This window comes from Corvus cornix, chromosome 1A, assembly GCF_000738735.6.
Source record: "Corvus cornix cornix isolate S_Up_H32 chromosome 1A, ASM73873v5, whole genome shotgun sequence".
Taxonomy (NCBI): Eukaryota; Metazoa; Chordata; class Aves; order Passeriformes; family Corvidae; genus Corvus; species Corvus cornix.
Genome location: NC_047057.1, coordinates 22,504,745 through 22,529,775, shown reverse-complemented (window position 1 = coordinate 22,529,775; position 25,031 = coordinate 22,504,745). Strand labels below are relative to the sequence as shown.

The window sequence follows — 25,031 nt, the reverse complement described above, 5'->3', positions numbered from 1 at the left end:
ACCTCTCTAGAAACCTGATCTAAAATATAGGCTACTTCAGGGATCCAAATAATGTACTTTATCTATCTACTAATTCCACCCACCCAACAAAGCATGTTGTTTTGTCCCACAGCCTAGTTCCAGCTGTGTGTTCCTCTTTTTCACAGCTGACTTCATGTCACTTCTACACTACCTTGTTTTTGTCAAGAATTTTTCTACTTCTGTTTGTGGAATGGCAGCAGAGAAACCACTGTATCTCAGCCAGAACACAGTGCTCCTGACTGTGCCCCTGATCACTGTGGCAGTCATGGGTAATAGATCTGCTTGATCCCAGCAATCACTGTGCCTATTCTGAGCTTTCATAATAGCTGCAGACACAACCTTTTCAGACAGAAACTGTCTCCTACTGCATGCCACAAAACAGAGTTTTCTAGGCCTGCTTTACATTTGTGTCATGGTCTAAACCTAGCCAGCATCCAAGCCCCATGAAGCTGCTCACTCATTCCCCCACCAGCAGGATCAGGAAGAGAACTGGAAGGATAAAAACACAGCCCCACATGAGCCACTGTGAAGAAAATTAACACTACCCCAGCCAAAACCCCAGCACAGTTTGTCAGTGAAAAAAAGATGGACACTAGAAAATATCTCACAAAAGTGAGATTGGTAGACTGGCTGCTATTCCCCATAATCTCTTCCGGAATAGAAACTGCTTTAGTTAATCACTGACTTTTTCTCCTTGCAAAACAGTGAGCTCATTGTATGTTTCAAGCAGGAACATGAAGTGATGAATGGCAATCCTGCCAAGTGTTTTTTCCTCTGCTCCCCAGAACCATGCCAACAGTAAGGATGAGAGATCTCCTCTGACTGTGTTTATGCCCTTTTTGCTTTGGAGAAAATGGCTTTGAGGTCTGATTAACTTAGCACTGGATGTGTGTTTCATTGATATCTTCTATTGCAAAGCTAATCTATTTCAATCTAAAACGACTGAGATGTTGAACTGAATATTGCTCTGATGGACTAAAAAAGAAAAATCAACAAAAAGCACTTCATGGGTACTGTATGGTCCATATTTAGCTAAGAAATATAGCCTTGCATTTCACAGGGGGTTTCTACTGCACTGCAAAAGAATATTCAAGCAAAAAGGTCACATTATTGAAGTTTGAAATTCCTTCTTCATTCAATACAATAGAGGCTTTACACTATTTTCTGAAATAAATGTTACCCTAGGCACCGAACCTATTTCTGTTCTCTGAGGCTGAAGAACATAAGCTAAAAAGAAGGTGCTGTTTCATGGAGAGCAGCACAAACCCCTGCAGGCAGTGGTACCTCCTGCTGGCTACAACAGCTTCAATTGGACTGAGACAGTTGTGCCTTTGAATTGTGCAACTTTATCAATATCTCACACAGAAGTTTAATCAAGATAGACTTCAGAAATGGCAAAACACTTGGGCTGGAAGGAAACTCAAGAGAAAGTTCTTTGCTGAAGCGTTGAAGTCTAGTTCCAGGAGCACTGGCAATTTACAGTAGAAAAATTTTGTCATTAGGATTGTTCAAGAGCCATGTGACCATCATTTTATGCATTTACTGAGTTCTGCACAGTTACTGAAGATTAGACAACTCCATTTGTTTCTTTTTGGCAAAAAGACACTGCACATTAATACTTGGGAGAAGATGGAAGAGAAATTTATTTATATACCATTGCATTTTGAATGCATTTTAAAGGAAGCTCTTGATAAAAATACATTGTTGTAATTACCATGAAATCCCACTCTGTAATACAGACAATGTTGGCAGGATAGGCCAGCTTTCTGCTGCAGTACAGGAAACCCCTTGCAATCATTATAACCAAAAAACAGAGACAAAAAAAAAAGAAAAAAGGAAAACAAAAAGGAAAAATCAGCTATGCTCATCAAAATGTTGTTTTCTATCAAGTATTAAGGTCCAAGGATCTGCCCTATCCTGACAAGAAATGAATGAATAAATAATCCAAACTAGACATTGAAATTCAGGGCATAACTAATTATGCCCTGGAGTATTACTGTGCCTTCTTCTCAAGTAGTTTTATCAGTACTGAGACAGTTTTGAAGAATGCTATTTGTGGAGATTTTGTCAGCTAGAGACAACTTCAAGAAGCTGTTATTTTGGTTGCCCATTAACTTTGGGCAACGTTAATGACAGTTGTGTTGTCATGTACAAAGGCAAGAAAAGGAGGGGAAATGAAAAGGGAAGGGAAGGGAGAAGGGAGAAGGGAGAAGGGAGAAGGGAGAAGGGGGAAGGGAGAAGGGAGAAGGGAAGGGGGAAGGGAGAAGGGAGAAGGGAGAAGGGAAGGGAAGGGAGAAAAAAGGTTTAGGCAAGGTTGGATATCATTTCCTATTCTGTATGTAATAGGTAGCAAGGGCTAAGATTTGGCAGGACCCTTACAGTGGCATATTCACTGGGATGACTACCAGGCCAAGGAAGAGACAGAAGGAGGCACAGCTTCTCTCTTGGAATGGGTATCTGGCCACTCCATAGCATCTTGGACTTGAAGGTCCTTTCCAGCATACTGCAGCAGCAATTATGATTATAAAGTCCTCCATACCCTGAATAAAGTATCCCTTGCTATATGCCTTTTCTGTTTTCCATACATGTCTTTGGGAGGCAAGAGCCTTGTGTCCTTTTGGCCAGCAAGTGCCTGAGTGCAGGTACATCTGCCCAGTGTTGTTCATTATCTGAGGAATGAAAGACCCTTAATATTAGTTGCCCAAGTACTTCCTGCCTAGAGTGACTTTGCATGGTGCCTTAACAGAACAGCCAAATAACCATCATCAGTTCCAAAACTTGATTTTAGAAATAAAATTCAACCTGCATCTTTCATGCAAGTATGTTCTTCTACCTTCACATAGCAAAATATATCCTGAAGATTGGCTTGGCTTTATTAATTGTACATGATGCACTTTTCTGTCAAGTTATGAATAATCAGTTACTAGATAATTATAAGTAGCTCTAGGATAAACTGCAACAACAATTGCTTAACAGCATCTGGCAGTCAGAGTGTTTGCAGTAGGAAACCCTGCTAACCATTTCGAATTCTTTATATGAGATAGGCTGTTAATATCAGGGGCATTGCAGAAATATAACTAACAGTAACTTATCCAGGATTTTTGAGTTTAGCAAAAAAAAAGCATGTAGAACTCATGTTTACTGAACAATAATTTGAATAGATTGTGAAAGTAAGGCACCACTCAAGAAATGTATGAACCTTATTTCATTCCATATCCATTAATGTGCAAAGTAAACAGCATTTTCTTCTCTATTGATGTCATGTAAATTATTGCCAGCTAATATGAATTCAATCATTTGCAATTACTGAAAATTAGAAAATCAGAGAATGAACTGTGGGTGTGATTTGTCACTTAAACACACAGGGTGGATTTATAAAAGACCAAACAAAAAAATTATATAAACAAAAATGTAACTGATTTTTTGGACAATGTTCGCCCTTGCTCTAGGAGCCACAGTGTTGTGGCTCAGTGCAGGCAGGCAACTAAACCCCATCCTTCTGCTCACTCTCTCCTTTCTCCCGAGAAGAATGGGGTGAAAATCAGAAAGGTAAAACTGCAAAACTTTGTGGGTGGGGATAAAGACAGTCTAATCTTTTTTATAAGGAAGGGAAACAAATGCAGGGGAAAAAAGTGATATAAAAGAACACATTTGCTCAGCACCAAGCCTGTTGCAGAGGAAGAGCAGGCCCTGCCAGCACCCACAGCATCCAGTTTTATTGCTGAGCATGATGCCCTAGGGTGTGCAATAACCATCTGGTCAGCTGGGGTCAGCTGTCCCATACATGTCCCCCCTAACTCTTTGTCCACCCCCAGCCTCCTCAGTGGGACAGTCGGAGGAGCAGAAAAGGCCTTGGCTCTGTGCAAGCACTGTGCAGCAGTAACTAAAACATCCCTGAGTTATAGACACTGTTTTCAGCACAAATCCAAAATACAGCCCCATAACAGCTACTGTGGAGAAAACCACCTCTGTCCTGACCAAAATCTGTGCACATAGAATGACTGGGAAGGAATTTTAGTATTTTAAATGTACAAAATTATTAAACAATAATTACTATAAGGTAAGTAATTAATAACTTTTGAGTTTTCATAGTAAGATAATTATGTAGCCTGGAGAGCAGCAGGAAACAACAGGAGCTAAGTACTAAATTACCTGGGCTACCCTGGCTTCTTGCATAGCAAGCTGAAGAGAATCTTGCCAGAAATGATTCCCAGTACTGCAGTTAAGCCCTGTCCTAAAGTCTTCCTGATAAAATTATTCTCTTAAAATAGCTGGACAGCTGAGGGCATCTGAGTGTTAAAAGCTGGACGTTGTAAATATCCCAAAGTGCTACATTTAGCACTACTTAAAACCTTGTGAAAATAAATGTTTATATTTCTAAAAGTGACAGAGCTAACTGTTGTTGAATAACAGTGAATTCCCTTTGTGAGGTTTCTATGAATGCAGCCATAGATAAGGATCCAACTCTATGTTGTAAAATTTGAAAAAAGACATACATTTAAAAGAGAAGTTCGGTGCAAATACAAGGGATGTGGCAAGAATTAGAACTGGTCATCAACTTCTTTAGGAAGATGGAGATGAGATGATTATGGTGGAATTTCATTAGAATATGTAAAAGAACTGTATTTCAGCTACATTTGTTTAGTCCTAGACCATGTAAAAATTACCAAAATCGAAGTTGCATACTTAGGAAAACTTCATAGCAAAGATATCATCTATTTCAGGAGAACTTAATATTTTCTTTTTTTTTTTTTTTCCTAGATATTCCATGAAAGAGGAGGATTAGAAAGGGCTTTGCAGTGGTTGAAGGGGGCAGTTGTCACTCCCATTCTGTTATACATGACAGAAAATGCAGACTAAAGGAAAATGCAGTACTTCTGTAACCACAGTTTTCCTGATGTCATTATATAATTTTGATGCCTTTCATGGGAATTCCATCCCCAGTGCATAGCCCTTAAAATCCTGTGGATGACATGAACTTCTAATGATGCCTCAAAAGAAAATGTGAGAAGTCTCTAGACTGACTGCTCATACTACAGGCTCATATATAAATCAGGCAGAAGCACTGAAAATAAATCTTATCACTTTAACAGATTTGTAAACACCTCCAGTTTCAGCAGTATTTTCTGTAAGCTGAAGTATAAACATGGAAGCCACAATATCTAGTTCCTCTCTTGGTAATAGAGTTACTGTCTTCTCTTTGGTAAATGATATAAATTCAGGCCCTCTGAATGAATCTCAGCTGGAAAGATGTAAGCTATTACTTTCTAGCTCACAAAAGCTTTCTAAGATGCAATAAATTCATACTTGCAAAGCAATTTTAAATCTTCACATAGAAAGTAGAGCCTTCATATTACATGTGTCGTAGCACTTTGATATATTAAGATAGTCTGATGGACTGTTATGTTTTTCATATTTCTTTATTAAACAGTGCTGCACCGTAATTATTACTTCAATCACTAAAGAGAAAATGAATATGCATGCTAAAAGGAAAAGCAGAACTAATGTATGTTAAATGTCCGCTCATTAAATCTAATGAATCTCCCTGTATTAAGAGCAGACTGAAAAGTACCACATCAAAAACATTTGTGACTGAAATCACTTATTTTTGGGACTCCAAGCTGCATCCTCTAAAGGCATTTCCAAGGTATCTTGAGCTCCTAAGACTAAACTTTTATATATTTATGAACATAACCAAGTGCACTTGTCCCAGCCCATGACAATTCTGTGGTGCAGGTAAAACTCCCCTACCCTTCAACCCAGCATGCTGGGGTTGCATCACAGGAGCACCACTTTGAAAACAACCTATTTTCTGCTTGCCCAAGCAGCTTTTTAATTTCTAACCCTGAGGACTGAGCCCTAACCGTGCTGGTAGCCTTGGATGTGCCACCTAAGAGTCCAAGTGAGCCAGGGAGGTGGGAGCTCTGACAGTTCCCCACATTAGTTGCTCCTGGGGACCCCAAGGCACGTCATCGGGGATCTTTCTCTCACCACTAGAATAAGATGCATTAACTGCATTGCTGGAAAAGCTGTTTGCACCGAGGAAGTTGATAAACCAGTGTGTTATTCTAAAATGGGCAATATATCACAAAATCAGTCAATAGCTTCTCCTGTGAGATTTTTGGCTCAAGGATGCACGCATGCAGAGCATTACTTTATTTTCTTTCAGAACAATTAAATGATAATAAATGCATGACATAGCATAATCCAGATTTCAGCCATGTTAGCTGTCATAAATTTCTTGGCTTGCTGTTGCGACAATCTGTGAGTTTGAGGCTGTAAATGCGAAGAAAGGTGGTGTTGAGCCATTCCTCTAAGTCAGTTAATTATTAGTCATGCCAGAGAGATCTGGTGGCTGCAGTGACCAGGCTGCTTCCCTCTGTAAGTGCATGCTGACATTTAATGTCCCAGAAATTTGGGGAAGGGAGGAAAATACTCCCTCTGTTTTTTGAACATATCAACTGAGTAAGTATCAGATATGAAAATCCCTACTAATATATCAAAGTTGGATTTTCAAGTTCTTCACTGTATCTCCTTCTGTGCTTCAGCAGCCATTTAATTCCAGATGCTGCTTAGCATTTCAGAATCAGAAATCTAACCACGAAGATAAACCTAGATTCCTTCTTATACATGTAACCAGCCACAGAAAATACGGAACCAGGATGCCATCCTAGTAATCCCACAAAAGCTTTTGTTTTCCACATCAACGGTTGAGAGATTCCATTCTTAATGCCTTCCCCTACTTCTGGGTTCTAGGTGCTGTACAAAATTCAGTGGATGCAAAATGTCCCTCACTCATGAGCCTCCTACTCTGGATGAAAGTCACCTTCACAAGCGATGAGGCTCACCTGAGAAAGCACAAATTTCTCTCAGCAATTTAATACCTGCAGTCTGTGAAAAATCAGGTTGTGAACAGTCTATGACCAAAGATGTTAAGTATTAAGTCTGGTTATACCAACAGATGTGAAGCGGTAGGTGGAGGCTGGTGAGGAGTGATGTCTCTCAGGGCTTTGTCTTGGGACCAGTGCCCTTCAATATGTCCATCAATGAAGCCAACAGTGAGATCAGGTGACCCTCAGCAAGTTTGCAGATGACACAAAGGTGAGCAATGCAGTTGATACAACAGAAGGAAGAGCTGCCAACCAGAGGGACCTGGAAAAACTTGAGAAGTAGGCCCATGAGAACTTCATGAAGATCAAAAATTCAAGTGCAAGGTGCTTGCACCTGGGTCAGGACAATTCCACATATGAGTACATGCTGGCAGAGGAAGTCATTGAGAGCAACCCTGTGGAGAAGAACCTGGGAGTTCTCATGGATGAAAAGCTGAACATGAGCCAGCACTGTGCACTCACAGCCCAGAAAGCCAACCACATCCTGGGCTGCATCAAAAAGCAACGTGGCCAGGAGGGTGAGGGAGGGGATTCTCTCACTCTTCTCTGCCCTGGTGAGACCTCACCTGGAGTGCCACATCCAGCTCTGGAGTCCTCAACACAAGAAAGACATGAGCCTGTCAGAGCAGGTCCAGAGGAAGGCCACAGAGATAATCCAAGGGCTGGAGCATTTCTCCTATGAAGACAAGGCTGAGAGAGCTGTTCAGCCTGGAGAAGAGATGTCTCCAGCGAGACTTTAGAGCAGCCTTCCAGCACCTAAGAGACTTATAAAAAAGAGGGAGAGAGACATTATACAGGCAGATAGGGACAGAACAAAGTGCAATGGTTTTAAACTGAAAGAGGGCAGGTTTATATTAGATGTTGGAAACAAATTCTTTATTAAGAGGGTGGTGAGGCACAGGAACAGGTTGCCAGACAAGTTGAGTATGCCCCATCCCTGGAGTGTTCTAGGCCAGGCTGGATGGGGCCCTGAGCAACCTGATGTAGCGTGTGGCATCTCTGCCCATGGTGGGGAGTTGGAGCTAGATGACCTTTAAGGCCCCTTCCAATGCAAACCATTCTGTGATTCTAAAATGGCCTGGCAAATATTCAGGAACTTAGCTGGGAGACAGCATAAAAGCACTACCATGTTTTGGTACTCCAAAAACCCAGAAGGGTCTGAGAAACCCACTCATAGATGTTGCAACATTATGTTTTTTCTGAACCGTTTATTTCCCTTTAAAGAGATTTTCACTGCAATAGCAACTGAAATGGATGTCCATGTTTCTGCCCCACAAGACATAAGCAGTGGCAGTTGCAACAATGCAGAAAAAAACTGCAGCACTTCCATACTGATCTGTCTAATCCCGTCTCCAAAGTCATTGTCCTTAGTAGCTGATACACACAAACAAATAAAAACTTCTATCATGCATTTTAAATGGGAAGACACTTGTGATTTGCTCCACCTGGAGGACAGATGCAGTGCAGTCTGTCAGTCTCTGTGAGATTGGTATTCATAAGCAACTGATTCCAATTAGCAGTTTTAGATAAACAGGATAAAGGATATGAGTACAAATGACACTCTTCCTTTTGTGTGTTTACACAGAAAGCCAGGCTTGCTCGAATCCGCGCAGCAAAGAGTGGGAGTGCTAATGCCTACATGCAGAGCAAACGAAATGGCTTGCTGAGTAACCAGCTGCAGCAGGTAATGTTTGTGTTCCCTCCACCTCTGGAGTAACCACTTAATGACAGCCGAGCAGTAGTTTATTGACCTTATCACCAGGGCAAGTCACCTTGGGGCTTTGGGCAATGTTATCTTTAGAGGTAGATTAAGGAAGGATAAACTGGACAATTACTATTGTTAAAGGAAGCTTATGAGAGTCGATGGTGGGGTATTAAGAGATGAGGGAAATGTCCAGATAGAAATGCTGGAACCCACATTTTTAGAGTTAGATCCTGTAGAAGAACTCATTAAGGAAAGTACAGAGCATTTGCCTCTTAGGAGGTGAGTTGGATTTATCTCACTTGGCTTTAAACAGGTAGAACATGGGTGACAAAACCAGGTTTCATCATCAATAAAGGAAAAGGCAGCTCTTGAGTACAGTTTGCCCAGAGGGGTGTTGCAGGGTAAAGTGTTCCCTCAAAGCACCTACTTTGGTTTAAGGAGAATCTTGGTGATTACCTCAAATGCATTGTAATCTAATGTTATCTGAAGCAAATTCCCTGCTTACCCCTGCCAAGGAAGCCAGGACCAGCAGCTGGGACTGGGATCCACAGTGACCCATGCTGCTGGGAGACAGCCCCTTGGCTGCTCAAAGCTGTACCCAGCTGAGAAAGACTGCAGACAGAGTGGTTTTTAATCCCTGCCATTTTCTGGCATTTAGGCTGTTCCCTGAGGGATACAGGAAGGCTTTTATTCCTCTATGCCCTTTCTGTTCAATACATGTTAAACTGCCGGATACTTTAACATATAGCCAGAAGAGGAGGAAGTGGCTGTCTGTCCATCCGTCCTGTCTAGCACAAAAGATGAGCAGTCAGAGCCCTTGTTTCCTCTTCTGCTTGAAAGAACTCAAATATTTGAACTAAAAAGACACCAAGTAGCTTAATTACCATGCAGATTTCAAATATCCCAAGGTTGAATTGTTATCTTCTCTATTATCCTACTTCCTTCCCCATTAAGTTTTTTGCTTTCTAGTGAATAATTAAGAAAGCAATTAATAAGCAGTGGATGCTTTCCACTTAATTCTTCATTCTGTGTCAGTAACATTTTTATGCACTTTCTAAACCCACTAGATTGGGATCACTAACATGAATTTTTGTGTAAGCAGAAATTCTTTAGTGCTATGAAATGATCCTGGGAGGACAACTCTTTTTAATTTTCTTCAAATGAGGCACATTCCCAGGAAAAACAAACATTTTACTGTCACTTAAACTGATTATAATTTTAAGCATGCGTTGATCCAACATTCAAAGCTTATGTGTTTATTGCACTTGTAAATTGTACTATTTTATCTATGTGTAAAAGACCTAAGATGAAAACATTTAAAAGGAGGTGCTAGGGAAGGAAGGGAAATAGTTTGATTTAAAAACAAGCAGAAAAAAATTAAGGTGCAAAATAATTTTTGTTATACTTTGTAGACGAAAAATTGCAGTTATGCTACCATGTACAATCCAGATTAGTTCTGATCAAATATTTGGATAAGAAATACTGTTCAAAACTGAGAATAATACTGAGTTCTATGTATCAGCAGTCCTCCAATGAAGAAGAACAGGCCTTTGTTGGCAAATCTGGCTCTTCCTTTGAAACACAGCACCACCACCTGCTTCACTGCCTGGAAAAAACTACGGTAAGAAAAGAGAACTGTGTTTTCCTGTGAATTGCAACACCAGCCTAGCTTTGAATGTTTTCAGTTATCTCTTCTAATTAATAAGCCTTTATATTAAAAGAGTTAGCTGGGAAGAAAAGCCATTTTATCTTATTTTAAGGCGTTATACCCAAGGCATATAAATAACAGAGAAACACAGCTTCTGCTATATTTGATGGAGATCACTGTGAAAATCTTCATGCTTTTTCCTCAAAAAAACCCCAAAAACAACCTCCCCACAAACAAACAAACAAGAGTAAAAGGTTTCCCCACAACAAACATTGCTAAATTTTGATAAATTAAAACTTGATATATGTATGTGTGGAATTTAATGTTCTCCTTCTGACAGCATTTCTTTGAAATAAAAGGGCCCAGTTATGACACTTAGCCAGCAACATGTCACCCATATGCTTGTTGTGCTTATGTCTCCTCCACTCTTACTTTAGAAGTATTAATCTTATAAAATGTGCTGTAGCCCAGAATGTCTTACTTCCTATTCAGAGCATGGTTTCTTTTGCTAAGATTCTTGCTGGGTCCTTTTGAAACATTTTTGAGACATTTTGTACCAGAACCTGATAATAGCAATTTGCCTTTAAAATTTTTCCACAGTTGAATATTACAAACATATTTTAAAAACTTGAGTAATAACCACAGGTCTTGTCAAACTGTCATAGAAATCATGGAAAAAAACTTCTATTCATTTGGTATGAGCTGAATTCAGCTCCCAAAGTTTCACCTTTCCTCTAATCATAATGGTGGAATCTGTAAAACTTAATTTCTTTTTTATTTTTCTTTAGAAAAAGAAGTCTATAAAGCAAGTGTTATTTTGTTTCTAGAATCTACATTCTTTTCTCCTTCTGTTGGGTCCTACTACTGCCCCAGTTCATATGACATATTAACGCAAAAATATATGCAGCAGTTCTAAGTTGTATTCTGGAGATGATGCATTCCTAAAATTTTAGTGGGAACTTGACATTTTGGGCCATCAGCATTTGGAATCTGGCAAGTTTCTGGTTCACTGTATAACAGGAAGTGTGGTGTGTCTTCTTAGACTCTCACCATCCTTTGTGCTATAAGCATCATGATACTGAGAAAAGGCATATTCTCTTTTCTGTCACTGAAAAGTCAATCGGATAAGATCTCATCCACTCTCAGAAATGCAGAGTGGGCAATGTCATGGAATTCTGTGAAGATTACAAGAAACTAATTGCACTAAAAATTATATTTTACAAATGACTTTTAGCTAATTTAAGAACAGTTAATTAATAAGTATAATCAAATCAATTAGCTTGTGCCATTATAGCATTTCAAAATGTTTCCACTCTATATTAAAAGTTCAGTGAATAAAACTCTTTAATTTTTGCTCCATAAAAGTTTTAGGAAGCACAAAATTACTTTTAATCAGCAAAATAGCAGAGTTCATGCCAAACATACTGTAAGCCCCTGAACGTAATCTCACAAGAGCAATTAGGTTATTTTTCTCTCTGAGTTTTATGTCTACTGTGTGATCATGTTCAAAATCTTGATTGTGACTGACACATGCCTTATAAAAGTCATTTGTCGAGGAAGTTCTTTTTTTCCTTATCACTTGAAATTTGCATTCTTCAACACCTCTTAATTCACACAAACTTATGTCTGAGTGAAGAAGAACAGAAGAAATGGAAATAAAAATGTTATGCCTATAAAGGTATTTCCATTTGCCGCAAACACTTGGCCAGAGTTGTTATTCTCTTTACTTTGTTCACATATTATATTGGCCCCATATGGCAATTCTGAAAAACATCAGCACCTTTCCAATTACAGCAAATTTTTTTATGGGAAAAATAATTTACCTCATTCTAATACACAAAAATGTAACAGGCTGGCAAATTTGATGTGAGACTGAGTAGAGGGTAAAACAATCCAGAAAATGCTCCTTAAACAATTCCCCTAAAACATTCTTGCGGGATACATGGACTAAGTCTAGCAGTAAAAGGAAAGAGTTTTCTTGAAAAAGGAGGCTTTCCCAAACTGCATGCAAACATAGCTCAATCTCTGCATAGTTTGGCCTTATAGTTTTAAATGAGTACAAAAGTTTCTCCCACTCCCCTGCATCTCCTCCCCTCCCTTGACACCATGAGTAACACCACTATTTCATGCTCTTTTGCACACACAGAATATATGGAAATTGTGGGTGGGTGTGATATACCCCCTAATCACTTGACAAATTAATGTAAACTGGCTGTTTGAGTGAATTTGGATTCATCTTTGTGACCACCCTATAAAACTACTGTCTTTGCTGGGATTAAGCAAAGACTGCATGAATAAAGAGGACTTCATTTAATTTAAATGGTCAGTCATCTAAACTGCATTTGACACATCCATCTAAAGTAATTAGGAACTTTTAGGATGCTTTTAAATAACTATCTCATCTCCTCTAATCAAAATTTCTACTTGTTTAAATATTTTTTTTAGATAGATGCATACCTCAAAAAATGTTGTTTCAGGTCCTGATTTCTAACATGTAATTCAAAAGAAAGCCTTATAAACTTATCTGGAAAATATTTATGAATTTTATTATATTATAGTTGAATATAATAAATCTTATTTATTTTCAACTGATATTTAGAGTATTTATGTAAGCACCACTTGCATTTTATTAATAAACATAATTCTCTATTTTGTGGCACTTCAAAGATTATACAGATATTTATAATGCAAACTACATTACAACCACATGCTATTTTGCAAAATAATTTGGATTAACATCTTCTTGTTAATTTTGTTCCAGTGTTTACATTTGTATTGGTATTCAGCCCAGACTAATACGGGCTAAACACTATAATCAAGAATAAGCTGTCTAACTTTCCCAGTTGATTCAGTTGTGTCAATTTAAGCCGTTAAACAATCATGATTAATACGTTCACTTCAATTATCCTTCTGTGTGTGCTTTGTCCCTTTGTTGGATTCCTCTGGGCTAGAACCACGAGTTTGTGGATGAGCAAGTCTATGAAGAGAGCTGCATGGAGGTTTCTACAGTGAATAGACCCTCAAGCCACAGCCCCTCTCTTTCGTCCCAACAAGGCGTGACCAGCACTTGCTGCTCCCGAAGACATAAAAAGACGTACCGCATCCCAAACGCCACCATCACCGGCAGCCGCCCCGGCAGCGTGCAGGAGCTCAGCACCATCCAGATCAGATGTGTGGAGAGGACAGCCCTGTCTAACAGGTACTTCATGTGCATCAGCACACCGAGAGCTGAGCCCCCCGGCTTTGTTAGGGAAGAGATGTAAACCTGTCGTGGCCGCCACAGGCAGGCGGTGAGGCTTAAGATGAGAGTCCAATACTCATCTAAAAATGGGTACTGGTACTGAAATATTCTGTGCTTCATTTGCTTCAAGCTTAATACAAAATAATAGAATAGTCTCTCTCTATCCATTTCTGCCCTCTCAGACCCTCCTCACAAACTACTGTGCACTACTGGCAGCAAGCACCATCCAGGGACCCCAAATAAAATAGAGCACCAAAGATTATATGCTGTGGACAAGTGCATAAGGAGAAAAATTTCACACTGAAAAATGTCCAATTCAGATATATGAGATGAGCAAGTGCTCTGTCTGCCCCTTCTTGGTTCAGAGGCATAGGAAATGAGACTTCCTTGCATTTCTGCAAAGCAGAGAAATAAAACTGATTTCCAAAGTCCTAACTGTAATAGTCATAAGGAAGACTCTTCTAATAAAAAATATGAAACAGATAAGAAAAATGTATTTGCTAGTTTGAGGAGTTATTACAAAAGTGAGGAAAGTACAGTTTAAGAGTCTGTAATTTACTGAATGTCCCTCTACTCTCAAAAGTAAAGTATTTGGCTTTCACATATATCCAAATATCACCTCTGAAAAAACAGCAGAGGTCTCAGGAGACCCAGAAGTGTTTTCTACTGATCTCATACACGTCACCTGTTAATAAAGAAGCATTTTCAGCGCAAGTTGCTAGAGATTGTTTTGTTAAGCTACATTTTGAGTAGCTTCCTTTGTATAGTTACTAGCTTTGGATTTCAAGTCCATTAACAATCCAACAGCTTGGAAGTACTGAAGTTTTTCAGCTGTTATGCAATGAAACCTCCTGGCCAGCACAAAGCTCCAATCTATCTTAGATTTTCAGGAAATATTCTGCCTGGATCCGTTCTTTTTCTGCTAGAGGACTTGCCTGCACCATACTTCCAGACACTATGTATATAAAACCAAAAAGCACCAGCTTTGTGCTAGAAAACAAAAACACAAGCACAAAATGCCAGTTTCATGTTGAAATAGTCTGAGTTTTACAAGTTTTTTACAATGGGGAGGTACTGCAGCAACTCCATGAACATATTAACACAAACTTAATTAGTGCATATAATAGAGTGCCTTACTATTGAGGAAACAGAATATACACAGAATCACAAGGGTTGGAAAAGACCTCCAAGACCATTGAGGCCAATTATTAACCTGGCACCACCATGTTCACCACTAAAAGACCTTCCCAGTCCTCCCACATCCACATACCTTTTGAACATTTCCAGGGGTGGTGATTCAACCACTTCCCTTGGCAGCCTGTTCCAATGTCTGACCATTTCAGTGAAGAAACTATTCCTAATACCTAAATGTTCTTAAATAAGCATGCCATTGAGGAATATGCAGGAGACTTGGACTGGCCCTTAGTTTCCACTTTCCTGCATAGTAAGCAAATTGGCTATGCTAAGTTTGCAATGCTTCCCCTGTTCAGAAACACAGGTGGTTGGCTGAGAAGTGCTGAAATGGTGGGAAGGAAGGGAGAAAGGGACAGGGACATGCGCATAGCCATGGACCACCAGCTGCTGGGGTACAGGGCAGTGGGGTGGTGCTGCTCTGTACTTAGAGCTCTCCAGTGGGGCAGGATGGAGATGGCTGGCTGAGGGAATAGAATCAGGCACGAGAGGTTTGTGGTAAAGTGGACTTTCATTCTTCATGGATTTTTGTTTCTTCCTCCAGCCGTTCCAGCTTAAATGCCAAAGTGGATGAGTGCGTTAAACTAAACTGTGAGCAGCCTTACGTCACTACAGCAATAATCAGCATCCCAACACCTCCAGTCACCACACCTGAAGGAGACGATAGGCCAGACTCTCCTGAGTATTCGGGAGGAAACATTGTCAGAGTATCTGCATTATAAAACAAGGAATTATTTATAAATTAGCATAAAGACCACTTGAAAGCTGAGCTCGAGCAGTGAAAAACGAGTCGTGAGGAATGAGAGAGCTGACAAAGACAACGCCCCTTGACAAGTGTGCCAGTGGCTGCAGAGCAAGAGGTTCAGGAGAAACAAAACACTTTGAGGGTTTTGGTGTCGTAGGGTGTGAACCAAAAGGAATTTCTTACCCCCTGTCCGAACTGATGCGCAGTGGAATCTTCAGTGACCATTCTGACTTACTATATGAGCACAATGAAATGTCCCCATTGATGCTTCTTCTTATCATGAAAGCTCTTTTTAGAAAAAAACACAAATGAAAAAATAGAAACGTATGTTCCTGCTGAATGCAAAACAACGAGAAACATTTTGATAACATGTCTTTTTTTTCCCTGTTAATAAACCACAAACTTGCTGAAGAACTGTGAAAAAATGAACAAAAAAATGCTCATATAAAATATGTTTGTACTGACTGAAAGAACTACAACCATAATGCATGCTGAAATTATTTGGAGCTGTGATCTCAGTTTACTTCTGTTGTTTTTCAGATTAGGCATGATAAAATAATACTGTAGAAAGGGGCATTTCCGTGCACTTACAACAAGCTGATTGTTAATGTTCCATGGTAGTTGTACAACATAACTTCCCTTGAAAAATGCAGTATTTCTTATTCAAACACTCATTAGTGAACTAAAGGTGTTCAGTTAGTTCAATATTTACTATTGTTTTATCTTGCTTCCTAGGTACTGTTACAACTGCAATAAGTCATTGTACAACTGTTGTATCAGGAATCAGGATTTTTTTTTTTTAAGGTATTTTACACAACTTCATCTACACTATAAACTTCTAATGGCAAACATTTAAATAATCTTACAGCCAAACTGTGTACCACAAACTTGTATTCAGTCATTGTTCTTTTTGTTCACTGTTCTCTATTTCTCTGACAGTTCATTGCCCCCTCCACCATAACTGCACAATTTGGGATTTCAAGGATACTGATGAATCAACAGTCCTTTCCACAGACAACTTGTCAACTTCTGTATTTTCAGAACAAACCTCTTGTCACAGTTTACTGCTACAGGAGTAATCCTATTTGAATTCAAATTACCACAAAGGTGTTTTGGGGATCAGGTAACACTTATCTCCAAATGTCCCTTGCTTACATTCTGGAGCATCCAGAGTATTAGCTACACCGGAAGACACTGAAAGACATTCAGTAAAAATGATGGCTAAATTCTTTTTGTAATTATCTGTAAACTTGCATCTTAAAACTTGTTTGAAACTTTATATTGTGTGAAAAATATTTAATTACCTAAGAACAATGACAGAATAATGGATTGAGTCCCAAAGCTATAAAAATATAATTTATTACAATTGGAATTTGCCTACATGGGCAGGCCTAAAAGCTAATATGAAGATTTTACAAGTTAAGGCTTCTTGACTTCATTTATAAAAGACATTGATATTATCAGAACCCTTTCCGATAAAAAAGTGTAATTTTTCTTCATGAGAGTACATTAGATGTATCATAATGCTTCTTACATTCATGACATACCATACATCATATACATCAAATATACATGGAATATGTGCATATCAATACATACATATATACATCCAAAACACTGGATCAGAAATAACTGCATGTCTGCAAAATAAAATATGCATATAAATCAAAAGGCTCAGTGCATTAGATGCCATTACAATAAAAGATTAACACAGTTATTTAATAGTTTGAGTAGTGTATGTTTCAGTATAGTATTTGCTAGCATTCTACTGACCTGAAAATTTACATTAAAATACCCACTAAAACTGAAACTTGCTGATGATACACTTCTTCTTGCACACAAACTCTTCTCTCTACCTGTCAACAGTGAAGAGTAGATGATAGACTATCATGCTACAGTATATACACCAAAATACAGCATCACATATTAGAAATAAACTGCAAGTAAAAAGAGTAGATAATGCCATTCATTACTCTTTTATCTTACCATTTACTTATTCTGAAGTTAATGCATTCTTGGTTAATTTGCAATTAACTTCCCAATTTTTTTTCAAATCAGAATGATTTACTCATTGTAAACTGAGCTTCTCCATTTCTTTAAAACATCAGAGAGCAGAAGCACAGGCTGTCCTCTGAGCCAGAGGAGGGGCGCTCCTTCTAAGCAACCCTGCCCAAGTCCATTACCCAGTGCTGCTCTCTCTTCCACCCTGTTAGAAAACTGCAGCAGATCTGCTGAAGCTGGTAGGTTACGTAAACTTCAATGGATTTAAAGGAGAGGCAGAACACATCAAAGTTTTTACTTGCATCCTACTTCTACGCATGGTTACTCATACATGGTCCCCACCTTTTGACAAACAGTTATTGACATAAAAACTGCCTTGATGTCAGCCAACTGCAGCAACTTCTTTACATCACGTGGTACTTCATGACTAGTTATATCAGCTAAATAATGCAAAGAGGCAGTTACTAAACCTACTTTGGTACAGACTACACACAACCCAGGAAACCTACTGACTCCATCAGGTCATGTGTCTTTTAAAAGCTCTTTATTCTCCTGCTCATAGGCACTAGAAAGAACGCACTACAGCAATACACTTGCATAATAATTATACCCCTGAAGCAACTTGTACTTTCATTTTTAAAATGCAGCTTAAGAGATAATTTAGAAGATTTTTCAGAATTTCAGTCCTGTCTCCTATTTCCATATGTCACATGCAAAACCATGAATTTATTCTGAATTTGGGAAATACACATTTTTTTGGTGTTTTAGGTGATTTAAATGCTGTTTTGGTAGTGAATGACTGTTGATGACTGTGTAAAATGCATCTGTACTGTACATGAAATGTAATTATTTCTGTGTATCATACAAAGAAACCAAGGTTGTTGTTTTGACAATTTTGTTTGACAGTCATATATCGTATTTCAGAAGGCAGCATAATACATGTGTTATGCTGAATAAATAGACATTTGAGGAATATTTAAATAAAACATCTGCATGCTTGAATGGGTCAACCTGGTTTTGCAATAACTTATTCATGAAACTTTTTTTTTTCCCCTCTAATAATTTGGAAGGAACACTAAATCTGAAGTCAGCAAATGTCCTAGACAGTAATTCCAGGCAAGCTGTGAGTGTATCTGAATGATACTAGACCCATCAAGACCAGGATACCACAGCTCCACTACACGGAGTTGGCCTTCTCTTGAGACACCAGCCATCACATTTCCCTTCCCAGCCTGCAGCAGCAGAGAAAATTGGAGCATTATTTCCAGCAGTATGAACTCCACTTCTTTATCTGTACTTTAAAAAATGTCCCCTATGTACATCCCAAAACCAAACGGCTCTGCTGAACTTCTCAGCCTACAGAGTCTCCTCATACCTGGTATCAAATTCCCTTGATAAAATACTAGTGCACAGAGATCAAACTTTTTGTAGCGTAAGAGTGGGTAACAACATACCATGGATCACTAATAAAGGGCAACCAGCTGCAGGTGATGCCGATCACCACTGGCACATGTGATAGTCACCTCTGGGAAGAGCTCTCTGCTCTGTGCAGTGGGGAAAGATAAAATTAATACCTGTCTGAACCATCCCAGAGCATTTTTGAGAACAACTGTCCTCTCATAAAATACTCACAGGAGACAAACTGAAAATGTACACTTTACATTTTGAAGTTGTGGATATACACTTGGTGGTAGCACACTGGCTACCAAGAGAAGGCATTCACAGCAGAGAACATGATGCAGCCTCAGCTGCTGCAGAGAGAAGGGGGGCCTTTAGAGAGGAAGCTGATGTGGAGGAGGACAAATTACTAAAGCCACAGAATCATTAAATTTTGGGCAGGGAGGGTGCTTAGGAGGTTGTAAGCTCTCTTTGCTGCATCTGGGGCCCACCAGGGCTTTATTTTCCCATTGACCGTAGGAATATTTTAAGATTATCGCCTGTTCTGGAAGAGCCATCAGCTGATGGGATATGTAAACATGTGGCTAAAAGAGGAGTGTCAGGAGTGAACACTATATATAGGTTGGCAATATCCAGAAGATATATGAAAGCCAGACAGCTTAATTTCTTACCTGCCTATATTATCTAGTTGTCTACTTTTTAGAGTATCTCTGCACAAGGAACACCTGAAGTTGGGGAGTGCTGAATAAAAAGGAGGTAGATATACAAAAATTCTCAAAAGTTTAGGGCATCACATTTTCTTTTTAACAGGAAGCAGTCAATCATACACAAGTTGGAAAGTTCTAGATACAACCTCACTTTGACAATAATTAAATGCAATGCTTGTGTGGGTTGACAATGCTGGCAGGATGCCAGATGCCCACCAAAGCAACTCTATCACTTCCCTTCACAGCTAGGCAGGGAAGAGAAAATATAACAAAAAAATATTATCTTGGGTTGGGATAAAGTCAGGGAGAGATCACTCACCAACTGTTTTCATAGGAAAAACAGACTTAATTTGGGGCAATTAATTTATTACCAATCAAATCCAAATAAGGTAATAAAAAATAAAACACCTTTCCCTCATCCTTCCCTTCTTCCCAAGCTCAGCTTTATTCCTGAATTCTCTACTTCCTCCTCAGAGGTGCAGGGAGCAGGGAATGGGGTCTGTGGTCAGTTCATCACATGTTTTTTTCTGATGCTCCTTCCTCCTCCCAGCAAGGACTCCTCACACTCTTTACCTGCTCCAGTATGGGGTCCCTACCATGGGAGATGGTTCTTCACAGACTTCTCCAACACAAGTCCTTCCCATGGGCTGCAGTTCTTCATGAACTGCTCCAGCATGGGTCCCCCACGGGAACCACACAAACCTGCCAGGAAACCTGCTCCAGCATGGGTCCCCCACAGGAACCACACAAACCTGCCAGGAAACCTGCTCCAGCATGGGTCCCCCACAGGAACCACACAAACCTGCCAGGAAACCTGCTCCAGCATGAGTTCCTCTCTCCACAGGTGCTGCCAGGAGTCTGTTCCAGTGGGAGCTATGCACAGTGTCACAGCTTCCTTCAGGCATCCACCTGCTCTGGTGCGGGGCTCTCCGTGGGCTGCAGATGGATCTCTGCTCCACCATGGACCTCCATGGGCTGCAGGGACCTGCACCATGGGCTGCACCAGGGGCTGCAGGGGAATCTCTGCTCTGGTGCCTGGAGCACATCCTGCCCTTCCTTCTTCACTGACCTTGGTGTCTGCAGAGCAGTTCCTCTCACTCCTCTCTCCAGCTGCAGTTGCTGTTGCCAAAACCACTTTTTCTGCTTCCTAAATACTTATCCCAGACGTGTTACCACTGTCACTGAAGGGATCAGCCTTGGCCAGCAGTAGGACCATGATGGAGCTGGTTGGCTCTGGCTCTGTCAGACATGGGGGAAGCTTCTCAGCTTCTCACAGACATCAACCCTGCAGTATCCACACTACAGTGCCATGCAAACCCTAAGTATTTAAATGTTGTAAGACTAATAATCTGTGTTTTTCTGCATAGTTTACAGAATCACAGAATATTCTGAGCTGGAAAGGACACACAAGGATCAAGTCCAACTCTTAAGTGAATGGCCCTTATGGGGACAGACCCTGCAACCTTAGCACCGTGCTCTGAGACCAAATACAATACTTTTGCAGTAAAAACTTTAAAAGCTATTTATAAATCCCTTCCTCCATCATGTTTAACTGTATAAGTGCTGTGACCAACAGCCTCTCTTTCTACTATTCATTCTTTATATATTCCCTTATTTTCATATATGCTTTTACAAAACACAAAGTTATGAAGAAGAAAATATAGCTCTTTCCTTCCAAAAATCTTGTCATACAACCTGTTGGCAGATGAATCAGTACCTTATCCGAGGACTAGAAATAGTGATTTTTGCCTCCTAAAAGCATCCACTTAATCTAATGACTGCTTAGCCCCACAGCAACACACACAGTCCCATGGACTCAGTATAGTCACTGGGCTGAAGAGAAAACTTGGCGCTGGCAGGGAGTGACCCCCCCCCCACCCCTTTTTCTGATACAGTTGGTCCGGGAGCGCTCTGTGAAAAATGTTAAGGAGCATCTCTGTAGCTGTTCGTTGCAACAAGAAAGATTTACTTCATTACACTTTATGCTGCAGAGAACAAAAAACACACCATTCTTCTCCAAGTACCCCTGTAAAACTGAGGGAAAAAGAAAGTAAGAGGAAGTAGTTTTCACTGCCTCAAGTATCTCTAAATGTTCCTGTCTTGCCAAGCAGCCTCTCTCCTACATATATTCTAAAGCTCTACAGGAAAAGAGCAGGCTCACTGCAGTTGAGTCAATCAATTTTAAGGCTCTTTGAAGAAGCCCTAGAAAAACAGACACCTCACAGCCTGAGCAGTCAAAGAAAAGATTCTTAAAGTGTTCCAATTTACAGCTGAGACCTACATCTGCATATGTGGTTAAATACTCAGAAAGATTCTCTGCCAGAACGCAGACTGGCTCAGGAGTTGGGTAGCCAAGCCCAAGTGAGGTTTCCCTGACTGCCGATGTTCGTTGTTGTGGAGGTCCATAAACACTGCTTTGGGAGGCTGGTTCTGTATCAAAGGAGGCCTCCCCAAAGCAATCCCTCTGCTGTTAAAAAAAACCTGACTACATCTGAAAGCAGTGGTTCCTCAGCACCCAGACAGCCTAAAACCAAATGACCTGGGCTGTAAGTATCTCTGAATTCCAATACATCCCCCTACCTTGGCTTGCCATATTTGCTCCTTCATGAGCTCTAACCTGGACACAAGATACACAGGCAACCCCCACTGATAGTCTGAGCAGTCCTCGCATGGAAAGACCAGGGATATTTGAAGCACGGCTAAGGGAGCTTCCACAGACACTCCCTGGGTAAAGCTTTAAGGGCTGAGGTTCCTGGAAAAGGGAATTTTGTATTTCTTTTTACGTCACTTTTTTTACATTACTTAAGTGAAATTCCCTACATTCAGCAGTAACTCACTGCCAAATGCAGCAGTGTTCATGTAATCCATAATCAAGATTCCACAAATTGTGGTTTGTACAGACTTTTTTTGTTGGTTTTAAACAGGAGCGAATGACAACTCAGCCCGCTGTGCAGCACCACTGGTCTCTGTGGCACTCCGAAGCCCGGAGTTGCTCTACAGCCAGACTTTGTGAGACACCTGCTCCTCATCCACACAGGAACCTCACCCTTAGCTACAGCAACACTACCCAGGCTGAGCAGTGGGAGGGGTTGGAACTCGGCTGTACCTGTGCAGTAACACCAGGCCAAGGCTTTCCAAAACAGAACATAAGAAAGTATTCCTGACAAAGATACTCCAAGCAAAATTTTGGGATGGTCTCTCCACTCTTCTTTTTACCTCCCAAAATAAGTATCAGCATCTATAGAAGTACAAAAGCAGAAACGTAATCTTGCTCGCAATAGTACCCTTGAAATAATTACACCCACATGCAGACTGCTGAAAAGCAAACAACAGCCCACACAATGGAAGAGCTTAATTTCACAAGCCCTTAAGAAGTTTTCTCAGAAGCAATAAAAAAAAAAGAAAAATACACTTACATTGCACTGGAATATTACTCCACAACAGAGTAAGTGGAATGGGTAAAGACACATCCAATTAATTCACACTAGGCAGGAAGACGCTCCCAATGCCCCTCCAAAGCATTCCCACTCTAGGACTTAAAAATAAAAAAGCCATTTTGGAATTTAAGAGAAAAGCAATTTTATTGTTTACAAATCACACCTTGCTTTTTTTTCCTTTTACAAATTCCAAAACAAATGGAAGAACTTTTTAAATGTAATATTTTGTAAAAAGCCCATTTGCCACAAACTACTATACTCAGTGGAACAAATACGTATTTCAAGAGCGTGGCCAATTGTAAAAATAATCCTATGACATAGACATTGTTCATAAAAATACAGTAAAATGCACTTTCCCCACCTCAATAAATACATTTTAATCTTGTTTCCGGCTGGCATTTTAAGCCACCAGAGAGCTCTTAATGAAATAGTCACCAAAGTAAAATTTTTCCTCATGTACTTTTACAATTATTGCAATAGCATCCAGACCTGTAAGCATTTTTCTTGCAGTCTTTTGTTTCTAGCTTCAGGGGAATCACGGACAGGAGAAAAGATTTATCTATAAAAATGTGCTACTCCCATATTGATTCCCATTTCAGAAAGAATGCTTAAGGTTTTCTCCTAAGAAACAGTCCACAGAACAAACTGTTTGAAAGAAGAATTTTCCAGAAAACTGAAGTCTACTGTCTGGAGCTACAGTTTTGTTTTCAATCCCTGTTTAATACATTTAAAATTAAAAAATCGTTATGTTAGATAAAAATAGAAGTTTTAGAACATCTTTAACAACGAAAGCTAAGATAAAGGTTTTGTTAGAAAAAAGAAAGTCTCGCCCTTTTTAAAAATCTTGCAAATTTTTAAATCCAAGTATTAACTTGAATTGTAGCTCTGCTTTCCATGCACACATGAAAATGCACAATTATACATACATAGATCCCTGATTAAGACATTTTCTAAATGGCTTATTAAAAGTCAATTTCAGCTGAAGTCACATTTTGTTTGCTTAAAGCACAGCTGCTTCTTCAGAAGACGAATATTTCCTCCTCCCTTCCCATCATGCTTCCCTACAGGTTCAGTCTACCTGTGAATGAGTCAGTGTTTTACACTTCACACAGCTTGTGACAATAAGTAGAGTATTACTGTGTCCAACTGAATGGGTGCCTTTTATAAAACAACCCCCCAAATCAACTGTTTCACGGCTGAGGCCATGGCTCCAAGGCTGATGAGAGGCTCATCTCTCTTTGCTGGTCTCCTTCACTTCCATTCATTAACTGGCTTCTGATGCATAAGAAGACATATATTTGGCATATTTGATGAACAGAACAAAATTAACAACAAAACAATTAAAATCCTCTGTGACTTCACAGATTCATTGCATCACTTATAGCTCTTCCATTTCAAAGTGTGTATTGAAGCTGTTTGCCATGGATGTATGTTCAAAGATCCTGGTCAGGCTTGGTTTCAGTAGCTCCATGGAATGACATGACAGCTCCTGCGAGGTATCACTCTTCAGTGCCATGATCTGATCTGCTCTGGGATCTCTTCTGTCATAGTACAGAGCCCATAGCAAAGTAATAGTGAGGATCATAGCCAGGATCTGCGTTACTCCAATAGAGATTCCTAGAAATCTCAGCACTTGCAATTGCTTCGTCCCTCTCAAAAAAGTGTACATTTTTTTACCGCATCCCTATAAAACAAAAATAGATTAAAAAAAAACAGTCAGTAATATTTGGTTTGCAGTTCCCAAGGCTTAGCTCATCCTACCCACTGCTATCTTTTCTGGCTCCCAAGAATCTCTCTCTCAGCTCCTTCAAACAATACTTTGAAAATTATTTTGCCTAGTTTTTAAGTGCTTCCATAATGCAAACTTTAAATTTTCTCATACACAGACTACTGGAAGAGATTTGTGCTACTTTTCAATTCAGAAATCACTCACAGTGGATCTGAGTTCCTATCAACTCTCACTAATGGTTAAAGAAACTCAACTGGTTTTGTGAAGGCTTAAAAGCCATTGAAGTCCTCTTTATCATCTTTTTTCTCTCCTCAAATT

At 39.7% G+C, this 25,031-nt stretch overlaps 2 protein-coding genes and 1 long non-coding RNA gene across 6 annotated transcripts in view; 1 reads left to right on the top strand and 2 right to left on the bottom strand.

The window, feature by feature from the left end:
* KCND2 (potassium voltage-gated channel subfamily D member 2) overlaps positions 1-18,452 on the top strand; it is a 265,435-nt gene extending 246,983 nt beyond the window's left edge. For 2 of the 3 annotated variants that reach the window (XM_039570537.1, XM_039570536.1), the window contains exons 4-7: positions 8,497-8,595; positions 10,139-10,237; positions 13,216-13,463; positions 15,241-18,452. In XM_039570537.1, coding sequence (XP_039426471.1) covers positions 8,497-8,595; positions 10,139-10,237; positions 13,216-13,463; positions 15,241-15,418 — 624 coding nt within the window. In that variant the 3' untranslated portion in view covers positions 15,419-18,452. The remainder of the gene's footprint in view (positions 1-8,496; positions 8,596-10,138; positions 10,238-13,215; positions 13,464-15,240) is intronic. The other variant, XM_039570538.1, reaches the window with a different exon arrangement.
* Positions 16,231-20,567, bottom strand: LOC120411877. Its single transcript, XR_005604423.1, has 2 exons — positions 20,362-20,567; positions 16,231-20,311 (listed from the first exon to the last, which is right to left on the bottom strand). It is a non-coding gene; the product is annotated as an uncharacterized LOC120411877 (long non-coding RNA).
* Positions 20,568-23,108: 2,541 nt separating this feature from the next.
* TSPAN12 (tetraspanin 12) overlaps positions 23,109-25,031 on the bottom strand; it is a 56,754-nt gene continuing 54,831 nt past the window's right edge. For both annotated transcript variants that reach the window (XM_039570534.1, XM_039570535.1), the window contains exon 8: positions 23,109-24,668. In XM_039570534.1, the coding sequence (XP_039426468.1) occupies positions 24,363-24,668 (306 nt within the window). In that variant the 3' untranslated portion in view covers positions 23,109-24,362. The remainder of the gene's footprint in view (positions 24,669-25,031) is intronic.